At 35.7% G+C, this 12,057-nt stretch overlaps 1 protein-coding gene across 2 annotated transcripts in view; it reads right to left on the reverse strand.

Moving 5' to 3' along the window:
• Positions 1–2,771: 2,771 nt before the first annotated feature.
• TTC21B (tetratricopeptide repeat domain 21B) overlaps positions 2,772–12,057 on the reverse strand; it is an 81,630-nt gene continuing 72,344 nt past the window's right edge. For both annotated transcript variants that reach the window (XM_046659077.1, XM_046659078.1), the window contains 3 exons: positions 9,048–9,168; positions 5,148–5,215; positions 2,772–3,890 (listed from right to left, as the gene is read on the reverse strand). In XM_046659077.1, the coding sequence (XP_046515033.1) occupies positions 3,813–3,890; positions 5,148–5,215; positions 9,048–9,168 (267 nt within the window). In that variant the 3' untranslated portion in view covers positions 2,772–3,812. The remainder of the gene's footprint in view (positions 3,891–5,147; positions 5,216–9,047; positions 9,169–12,057) is intronic.

Genomic DNA, 12,057 nt, shown 5'->3' on the forward strand with positions numbered 1-12,057 from the left:
TGGCAGAGAAATAACAATTCTGACATTTCATCACTCAGATATAATTAATGTTAAAAATTAGGTTAATTTCATCTAGTTTTATATGTCTATGCATCTGTTAATATTAAATTTGTTACAAATTAACATTATATGAAGTTATGTTTCCTGCTTTTTCACTTATTTTGTGAAAATTTTAGCAGTTAAAAAATCTTTGAAAAAAGCAACTATTAAAAAAACTTTGAAAACAGTTTTTGATGGCTACATAGTACTCCGTTATTGGGTAAACTTTCATATATCTGACCATTTCGTTTATGTTGGATGTTTTGGTAACAACCAAAAACCAAGCTGTTGTTATAATTTTTTTAACTAGATACTTTGAGGAAATTTCTGAATATCTCCCATAATAAATTTCTCTAAGTGGGATTACTCAAAGGACAAGTTCCTAATGCACACTGCCCAACTGCCCTTCAGAAAGGCTGCACTACACTCTACCAGCAGCGTATGAAGGTGGTGGTTTCCTTGCACCTTTGTCAATCTTTCTTTCATTAAAGACAAATAACACAAGAAAAAACATTTGCTACTTTATCAACACTAGCACTGTTATATGATCCTTTGTGAAGGCTGTTCATTTGTCCTCTCCTGTCCCAAACTAGAGAGTCTTGATTGTCTTCAATTAAGTCTTAATTGGTCTTTCCGTCAGTCTTAATTGGTCTTTCAGTTTCCATAGTGATTTCATTATCTACTTGTACTCTTGTGCAAAGTTCAACCTAGCTTCCTCAACTGTCCATACACAAAACCCTTCTAGACCTGCTCTAGGTTCTTGACTTCTGGGGAAGAAAGCTATTTCCCTTGGGATCCAGTTCACTATACTAGCTGGCCTAAGGTCAAAGTGCATTAAACTTCTAACTGCTTCCTTACCACGAGGGAAGTGGTATTTGGATCCCAGGTCCACAGAAAATTCTTTCACTCATGTTGTGTCCGTCCCCTCTCCATCCTGAGTGTAGGCCCCAAATTCTCATTTAACTTCTTTCAAGTGGCGATTCAGAGCAGTTTGAGTCCCAGCTTTCCTGGATGTGCAGTTGTGGGCATGTCACGTAAGGCTTGGTCATACACCAAACCTTAGTGAACAAGAAAAACATTAGAGATCAGTAAGTACTAAATACAGAGTTTAAAAGGGTAATAGGATACAGAATGACAGAATGGCTACTTTAGATTGTAGGCCTGGACATGGCCTCAGAGGAGGTGATAATAAACTGATACTTGAATGAATGAAAGAAAAAGCCTAGAGGGGGAAGCGTAGAGACAGGAAGCGAGGGTAAGGGAGAGGTGAGTAGAGAGAATTCCAGGAAGAGGAGGGTAAGGGGAAAGTAGGTTCAAGATGGTGAAATGAGGTCATGCACGTAAAGAGTACAGCATGTTTGGTGGGTGGAGGGGAGAGGGAGGGAAAGAAGAAACCAGAGTGTGGGAGGAGAGAGAGATTCAGTGAGAATCCTGAATTCGGTACGGCCGTGCTCTCTAGGGGAGCCTATTTGTCCTCTTCATCTCACCTTGGAGGGTGTGTTCGGTTCCATGAAGGTGCTTCTCAGTTTGCAATTACTACGTGGCCTTGTTCCACTTATAATAAATAAGTACAGCTACTATTTATTAAGAGTCTGATTCATTATAAGTTTTACATATGTTCTCTCATTTAATCCTTCCAACCACCTCAGGCAGGTTATTATCTTTAAATGCTTCTTTATGGATGAGAAATCTGAGGCTCAGAGAGCCAATGTAACCTGAAAAAGATGAGCCAAAATTTACAGCAAGGCTGGTCTGACTTCAAATCCACGTTCTTAACTACTACACTACCCTGCTCCTAAGACTTCTCTTTGACAGTTCCTACATTTGCAAGACTGTTCATTCCACTCAGTTCATCTTATTCCTCATTACTTAGCTATCTCTGTGAGAGAACACTTAGTTTCATTGGCTAGCCAGATGGAGACAAGAGAATTTCTTCTCATAGACAGACACAGTCTTGCTTAGTTACGGAAGGTATCTTATATAAGAAATAGGGCATGAGCTTTGAAGTTGTCTGGGCCAGTAAGGAATCTAGATTCTGAGACTTTTTCTGTGACCTTGAGCAAATCATTTAGTTTGAGTCTTATCTTCCTCATCTGAAAAATAAGAGTATTATTTCTCTGGAGAGTTAAGTGAGAATTAAAAGATATAATGTAAGGAAAGTTCCGAGAATAGAATCTAACAAATAGCAGGGGTAAAATAAGTGGTTGCTTTAGAAACAAAAACAACCTCCTCATTTTACAGATAGGAAAACTGATTTGGAAATGTCTTGCTGGGAGAACAGACGTTTCACTTTCTCTATCTAATTTCCATGATTCTAGCTTCCATGATGCAATGAAACTACTAAAGGTATTCTGTTATATGATGTCCCTAACAATGTCCATTTAGGCCGATATTTTTTTCCCTGAATTGCAGAGAAAGAAATAATCTGTCACAGTTTCAGAACTGTAAAACAGGGATAATAATATTTGTATTATAGAGTTGTGAGGATCAAATGTAACACAACATGTGAAAGTGTTTTAATAGACATGAAATGCTTCATAAATGCTGTTATTATTAAACACTTTCAAAAATGCCATCAATAAAAGCTAGGTGAAAGAGTAGAAGGATCAGAATTTTTATAACATATAATTGGAACTAAAAGGACTTTGGAAAATTGGAGAAATGGTCAGAAACAAAAGAACATAGCTCAAAAGAAATAAACATAGGGCACACAAGCAGCAAGTGACTTTTCAAAATACTCTGTGTTTATTGAAAATGCAAATGAAATCAAAGATTGTGTTCACTGTATTTTCACAGACAACAGAAAAAGATGCAGACAACAAATTGAAAATGAAACTAAGAACTGAGTTTATTAAGATGAGGTTAAATTGAGTGTAAAAGAGTGAGAACGGCTCCGCCAGGGTGGCGGTAGGCATGGTAGGGCAAGCAGTTGCTGTCACATGGTGTGCTTTCTGAGTCCTTGTGGACCAAAAGTATCACGTCGCTCTTCTCCACCACAGCTTACAGCATCTGAAGTTACACCACAAGACGTAGTCTTTGAGCTAAGGGTAAATATTTCTATAAGGGTTTACCTATTTAAACTGATTTCAGGTACTAATTATTTCTCAAGATCACACAGGCATTGAGAGCAGGAAGAATGAGTTCAACGAAGGGAAGGGAAACACACTCTTTACACTTTTCGAAAGAGATTTTTCTGGGAAAGTCACATTTTCTGCACTACTACTCATTAACATTGCAGACTGCATGGGGAGCTTACCCTGATTTTGCAAAACCTACCATGTCTTTTGAGTTCCAAGAGGAATACAAACCATAAATTTACAAAATCTTTATTAAAAAATATATTTTCGTTTTCATAAATTATTTACAAGGAATTTACTCAAACTTTTGAAGTAACAGAGAACATTACAAAAAATTTTAACAGAGAACAATAGCATTTTAAATACATTTCCTGAAATAAACAGCTAATACTCCTTAGAAAAGATATAAGATACTTAATTACCTAGATTTGAACAAAATATTCTTTATAAAAAGGGGTTGGTTATCATCTTGACCACAGAGACACCAAATCTGCAGCTAATCAAGAGAGTCCATCAAATAAATCAGCTCTCATTCACATTCTCCATGAGAAATCATCCATTTGACACAGAGTTTCTCTTTATATACAATAGCAGCCTCTGCTGGAGAAAAAACATTAGCTCAAACCTATGTGGAACTGGAAAAACTCAGATTCCTTTCATTTCCCACTTACCCAACAAACTAAATTAAAATAATTTTCAAGGTCTTAAAGATGTACGGGCCTTATCAAGTATATCCTTTCTGATTTTTGGATAAGTTGGATGTGCTTCAAGAACCTGCAAAAAAAACAAAACACACACACACACAAAACAAAAACGAAACAAAAGCACAAGAACTTGTAATTAATTATTGAGAACAGGGGAACTACAAAACTTACTAGAAATGAGCATTACAGTTGAGATTTCATTGAATTGATACTACAAATACAAGAATACTTTTTAAAGGTGACACAGAGGTGACATGATGACTCATTTATATTAATAGTAATTAGATGAAAACAGTAGAATATGAATACTACATGTGGGAAATACAACAAATATAATTACTTCCTTAACAGATCAGTTACAGAAAACAATTACAGATCAATGACTTAAAATATTTTTTTAATTTAGGTACTTATGCATGATATTTAATAAACCCTTACAGACTTATTTTTAACCAAGAACACACATCAGATTTACCTGGAGAGATTTGGAAACATACAAATTTCCAGGCCTACTGACTCTAAGACTAGGCTATTCATTAAAAAAAAAAAAACTCCACAAATGATTCCAACGTATAACCTTACATTAACGTACAACCTTACATTAACGTACAACCTTAACTTTAATGTGAAATACCTGCTTCCAGAGAGACTCAGTGATCAACAGCAATCACTGAGGCCGAGTGTTTACTGGGATGATGCTGACACAGCTATCTGGGAGAAGGAAGATTCCATAATTCTTTTCTAAGGAGCTTTTCTTGGAGCTCCTAACAACGTTTAATATAATGCCTTACATGGCATATCAATGGGACAATGTAAAGAAACTGCAAATTCTAAAACTGCAACTTAAATATTTGTCATTTTATTAAGGGATCATTTAGTAGGGGTTCAATTACAGAAATGTAACTGAATGACTTCCAAATTACAGAAATGCCTTTCATCTCCAATTTATAAATCTGAATTCTCTAGTAACCAGACTCAGACACAGGCACAAGAACTTCTATTCAGAACAATGACTTGAAAAAGCCATAATAATCTTCAAATATCTTCTGACTTAAAGATTGTTTTATTTAACATGCTTCTCCTCTAGCCTCTGTCTTTAAATTGACATAAACATTTTATTATTTGAGCCCTAATTAATAACATATGTTTAATTAAACAGTATTATTTTCTAAACCTTGAAAACTGATAATCTCTCCTGGATATAGTTGATAAGTCATTTAACCAAAACACCACATCCTCTACCTCTATTCACGTACATCTTGAGATGAACCAAAAGTAGGAAACTGCACATCTGAGAAATTTTAAGGAATCTAAATTTAAGTGTTACCTGGTGACATACATCAATTGCATCCACATATCTTTTCGCTTTTAAGTAATTAAATGCCAGTTTGTATCCTGTTAAGACAAAAAAACCATAATGATACAGAACTATTGATGGAGCAAACTGCCAGTATGACCTCTTTTCGCCTCCTCCTGTGTTTGCTAACTTATCGGATCTTAATGGAGGCTGGCGACTGTACTAGGATAGTGGGAAGGGACGAGATAGCAGAAGGGGTGACAGGAAAGGAGAACAGGTAGGAATGAAGGTGGAGTTGGACAAAAGGACCACAGTGAAGGTACTGTTGGGTCAGAAGACTGCATCTCATAAATGTGGCTTTGTAACTTACTAGAAAAGTCTCATTTATCTCAGATTATAGTAAAAACTCATCACAGGGCAGTAAATGATAACACAGTGATTCATTTATATAGTATAGATTTATTTCGCTCTTAACACGTCAGGCAAACTGGTTCCTGAAGTCACGGTCACGAGGTTTACATTCTATTAGGAAAGAAAGTACATTATTTAAGTAATTATGTAAGTAAATGAATAATTTCAAAACTGAGATAAATGCTATGAAATAAAGGCCAAGAGAGCCAGAGAAGAAACCTGGTTGGGGAAGGGGTGGGTGTCAGGCAATGTTTGAAATCTGAAGAATGAGGCACAAACTATGCCAAGGGAGGGGGAAGCAAGAATACATCTAGGCAGAGGGAACTGTACGCGCAAAGGCCGGGGGTAGAAGGATATGACATGTAGGATCCAAACGGACCTAGAGAACCTAGATGTGAGAGGGTGGAGCAGGTAGGAGAGAGGCCCAGAAGAGAGTGGATTAGTCCACCAGACGTTCCACATCAATGATGAGTAACAATTATCACAATTACTGCTACTGAAATGCAACATTTCGAATAGTGACAATTTAGAAGAAAGTTTTAAGACATTCTTAAATGACTTGTTCTCCTGTTAAGAATGCTGTAAGAGTAAGAAAACTAAGGAGAAGACAGAAAAAGTAACAGTGGCAGTGTACTCAATAAATGATATACAGTGTAAAATGATATGTAATTAATAAATTAAATATTTCACTTTACCACTTAGAAATATGAAAAAAGGAAATTTGAATGCTGCTCTTGGGCTCTAATCAAAATATCAAAACATTTTTAGAATTTCAAACAAGTGTTTTGAAAAGAATTACTGGCTAATATAATCATATGGTAGTAAAAAGTAGGAAATGGCAATTACCTAAAATTTATAGTATTTGATACACACATACGCATAGAGAACTGCCCAAGATGAAAAATAAGTTTCAGAGAGGTCAACTAGATATCATAACAAAGGAGTGTCAAAATGGACTAATAAATAAAATTTGTGACATTAAAAAAGGAAAACAATTTAAGATGTCATGCCAAACATAATTTACACAGAAACTAGAGCCAAAACTCTGAATTTAAGCTTTGGTTTCTGGCTTCCTGACTAGCTTTGAGACCTTAGGCAAGTTACTTGAGTTGTCAATTTCAAGTTTCCTTATCTAAAAAATGGGCATAATACCTCTTTTCTCTCTTAGCGTAATTTTAAAGATCAAATGAAATACTTGAGAAATGCTTTTAAAAATTTTAAAGTACCACACAAATATTAGCAATTTTTTTTCTGTGTAAACAGTAAAATAAGAAACACGAAGTTTTAACGTTGGAAGAAACTTGACTGATCATCTCATTCAAAAAATTTTAGAAAATAAATGGCTAGAAAGGGCAAAGAACACGTGCACCGCAGCTGCATTATACCTGACAAGCTTCTAAGATTCAATTCTGTGTAAACAAGGAAAAAAATGGAAGAGAGAGGGGGAAAGGGAACACCAATAGAACAATGTAAATAGTCTAGTGACTGTCATGCAACCTGAGAATGGGTGTGAAGGGGGAAACATGAATGTGCTCTTCTCTCACTGCATCTCACTTCTTGGTGCCTTCCACAAGGACAATACTCAAGACTGAATCCCATGGAAAGAACATGACCATGATTTTAAGGATTTCCTGACAAGTGAAAAAGTGAAATGCATTACAGTCATGCACTGCTTAGCGACAGGGATATGTTCTGAGAAATGTGTCGTTAGGCGATTTCTTCATTCTGTGAACATCATACCGTGTACTTCCACAAACCTAGACGGTATAGCCTACTACACACCTAGGCTGTAGGGAACTACTCTAATGGGACCACTGTCGTATACGCAGTCCATCGTTGACTGGAATGTTGTTATGCGGTGCATGACTGTCTTAACTTGGCCAGACAGAGTGGGGGTGCTGGATGCAATGATAATCTTAAGGAAGAAACTAATGAACTGAGAGCCTCAGAGAAATGCTTCCTAAGGAGAAGTCAGAGGAACTGACAAAATCATCCAAAAAACACAAAGATGACATAATGAAAGAACTAGTGAGTTGAAATCTCCATATTTGTTGAAGTCTTCCAAGGAACAGAATATTTAAATAATTTAGCTTCTAAATGCATTCCTTCTGTGGAATAAAGCATCGAAATTACATATGTTTTAAGGATTTTAAGGAATTTTCATTTTACAAGCTGACTTTATTCTGTAAGATGTACAATGCTTGTGAAGGACAAATACTATCAACAAACGTTAGTTCCTGTGCTCTATACAAATCTAGTAAAATAACAGATCCCAGAAACACAAGGTAGGGGATGTCCTGAACTGATGGCAGTTAGTGTAAAGGTGACCTATCTGACTGCAAATAAATTTGAGTCCATACCATGACACGGCTGCCAAAAAGATGGATGCCATCTTAGCTTGAATTAACAATTACTGTATGCCTAATAAAAAAAAAATAGCTTCATTATACATACCATCAGTTCTTAAATCATACTTAAGAACTTGTTCATTTCTGTCTGGTACAATAGGCCAAGAGAGACAATGAACAAATAAAATAGCCCTTCTCAAACTTATTTGGCCAAGGAATCTAATCTCCTCACACTCAACTCTCTCTCTCTCTTCTTTAATAGACTAACTAGTAATATCTTACCAAGTATTCCAAAGCACAGTTTAGAAAGCACTATTCTAGAGTTTCCAAGAGACAGCAACAAGGAGGGTGAAAGACTTGGAAGCAAGTCTCAGGAAGAAGGGACAAATAATTGAGGGTGGCTTGAAGAGAAACCTTAGGAGAGACGTGACAGAAGTTTGCAATTGGAGGGCCATTATGTCCAAGAGAGAAAGGACTCTGTAGGTGGCTCCAGAGAACAGAACAGGACAGTTTCAATGAAGCACATTTCAGCTCAATATAAAGAAAGAGAAGCATGGGGATGAGTTCCCTCACAATGTGGAGAAATGGCAGTCACTAAGAATATTCTGGATGCTTCCCATCTGTTAGGGACAGTGGAGACCAGCATTCCTCAAACTAATAGTCCACCACTGGAATAAGATGATATTTCTAGATGCTCAGGAGAAAAAAAAATGTTCCATAGTCAAATTATTGTGGGACACATATCCCTTCTGTGATATCCATCACAATATACATTAGGGTTTAGAGGCTTTGAGAAGTTCTGCAGTAAAGAAACCCATAGAACTCAACTTAATGTAATATTTTTCTAAGTTACTTGACGATAGAACACCTTTCCCAACAGCATTACCATTCTGAAAATAGCAGAGGGTGAAGGAAGAGAAAGGAGCACTGTTAGATTAGATGTCCTCTAGGGTGACAGAGGACAAGTGTGAATCTCAGGAAATTATACTTAATAACTATTACTAGCTAATAATCTATTATGAATATAAAATTTATTTTTCAGAAGGATTGACAAAGGAAGTTGGCTCAATGTATATTTTGTTCTTAAAAAAATCAAATGCATTTAAATGAAGATTTACAAATAAAACCTAAGTTTTGGGTGAAAACCTAGTGTCTAATTTGTTAAACTCACCTACTGCTGGATTTGTCTGATTGCCATGTTTCCATGCCATCTCATAGTTGAAGGCAGCATCTGTATATGCTTGCTCTTTCTCCATAATGTATCCCATATATTCATAAGCTTTGCAACAAGACTGAAGAAAAATGGAAGATGAATCAACAGATTAAACTCGATACCACTAAGGTTTTATGGGGTGCTTATGATTATAGAGGTCAACCATATTAACTCATTTAAATGGCAGATAAAACAACGGTTTTCACTCTTGCTATGCAATCAAATCATCTATGGGACTAAGAAAATATTCTGATGCCAAGCCCCCACCCCAAACCTACAGAATCAGGATTTTTGGGTGAGAGGCAAGGGTATGTGTATTTTACACAGATACATGTACACTTTTTATTACAAAAAAGTTTTATTATTAACTTTAACACACACAAATATAAAAATAACAGTATAATGAACCCATATCCTCAACAATTAACTCATAACTAATACTGTTGCAACTTTACCCCAAACATTTGTCCTTCTGTATCACCAGATTAAAAAATCTTCAGATATTGTATCATTTCATTCATAAGTATTTTAGTATGCCTGTTTAAAAATAAGAACTTTCTTTAAACATAACCACAATTTATCATACCTAAAATGTAACAACTCGTTGACATCACCAAATATCCAGCCACTATTCAAATTTCAAACGGTCTCAATATAATTTTTTCTTTTTACTTTGTTAGGATGAGGATCCAAATAAGGCCTGACTGGTTGAAATGTCTCTCAACTTTCTCTTAATCTAGAGGTTTCTCCTCCTTATCTCTTTTCTTGCAATTAAAATGTAGCAGAAACGAGAAAGTTTGTCCTCCAGTTTCTTACAGTCTAGATTTAGTTGAGTGCATCCTTGTGCTTATGTAATATATTCCTACGTCCTTGATATTTCCCAGAAATTGTAATTAAATCCAGAGGTTTGGATTTGATTTTGATTTTGGGGGAAAGAGGCTGAAACGACTTCATAGACCAGTGCCCTGCTGAGCCACTTTGGAGTCTGAGGCAAAAGGAAAAATACACAATCCTGCATACAGATTTTTAGGTATTTTTTAATTGCTAACTTTTTCCAGAATGTTATATTAATTTTAAAAATTTACTAAATTGAAAAGCAGGTATATTAAAATACATTAAGTTTGAATATTTTATTTATCTCCAAACAAAACACTGTAATTTTACTTTCCTGACTTTAATGCAAGAAAATACATCAATAATATTTTCAATAAAACCATTACTCATTAAAAAATACATACAAACATGGATATCAGGGTACACATTTCCCCTTTTGCTTCAGGCTTCAATACAGCTCAGTACAGCACTGTCAGACTCTTATCTATTTAACATTCTGATATTTTGCTCTTTTAAAAAATATTGCATTAAATTATTATTTATCTTGATTACTACAATGGACTGAATGTTTGTATCCCCCTAAGATTCATATGTTGAAATCCTAACCTTCAATATGATGGTATTAGGCGGCGGGGTCTTTGGGAGATAATTAGGTCATAAAGGTGTAGCCCTCATAAATGGGATTAATGCCCTTATGAAAGGGACGCCAAAGAGTTCTCTTGCCCCTTCTTTCCACCCTGTGAGGATACAAGGAGAAGCTGGAAGCCTGAAACCCAGAAGAGGGCCCTCACCAGAGCTCAACCATGCTGGCACCTTGATCTTAGACTTCCAGCCTCCAGAACTGTGAGAAATAAATTTCTGTTTCTTATTAGCCCCCCTGGCTATGGTATTTTGCTATGGCAGCACCAATTGACTGAGATAACTACTGAGATTTTAAGTGCCCCTTTACATTTTGGAGCTGAAGTGAGTGTTTCACTTGCCTCAACCCAGTCCTGATGGTGAATTCTTTCATCAGGAGGCACATAATGTCTGATTCTCTTTTTGTGATGTTATGCTCATTCATTAATTTACCATGGTTGGAAATGGTGATATTCTATCACTCTTTCTTTATTCATCAGCTGGAAAACACCTATACTAAGAAAATCGCCTTTTCTACTATTTCATTACCTAGTAGCATGGGGTATACAGAAAAGGTGGAATAAACACTTAATTCTTTTATTTGCTAGCTTTAGAAATAATAGTTTATTAGCAAATTTCAGTGATCAATCAGGGTTTTTTTTTTCTTTTTTGGATCTTTGTAAACTCATGGATTTAAACATATTTGGTGTGTTTCAATTCATTGCAGTTATTATTCTTATTGATACTTAAAGAGTTCCAACTTTGGGCAGTGGGAGTGTCTTCAAGTTGGCTCCTGAGTCCTTGACATGACTCTAATGATCTTTGATGGCTTCTGTGCCATCTGGTATGACAAGATGACAAGATGGTCTAGTGTCATCTTGTATATTTCCTGCCCCACATCTGGATGTTCTATGCTTTTTAATTAACAATTCAAGCTTTCTAAGCTCTAGTTCCTAAATCTCATGCTTCCAACATTGACATGCCTAGTCAGCAGGGCTGATGCCTCTAAAGTTGCCATCATGTTCAACCATGCAGCGTAGTGCTGTTGGTGTTCTGGCAAAGTGAAATTCTGTCTGATCAAAACCTTAATTCCCATGCAGTCTTGCTTAATCCTAGACTAGGCATATAAGGGTCAGCTATTTGGCAGTTTAGATTTTTCAAAGCCTATTTATGAATATTCTCTGTTTTTCAAGGCCAACTTAAAATTAGATGTATAAACTATAAGTTGATAAATGGCTTGATGTTTTAGGCTTTTAAAGTTCCAGAGAAAGTAACTTATTAGTATTAGATGATTATTCTTCTTTAAAACACAAATGATCCATTCTGTAATCTAATTTTCTCAAAGAGAATAAAACATAAATTTACTGTGATAAAGATTTTGAAGTAACTGATATGAATCTTTAAAGATAAATATACTCAAGTTTCTAAGCTGGGTACAATTATTTTTCAACAAATAGTAAAAAATTCTTAACTTAAAAAGATGTTACAGGGACCGGCCTGGTGGCACAGTGGTTAA

The sequence above is a fragment of the Equus quagga genome, chromosome 4, assembly GCF_021613505.1.
Source record: "Equus quagga isolate Etosha38 chromosome 4, UCLA_HA_Equagga_1.0, whole genome shotgun sequence".
In the NCBI taxonomy this organism is placed as follows: Eukaryota; Metazoa; Chordata; class Mammalia; order Perissodactyla; family Equidae; genus Equus; species Equus quagga.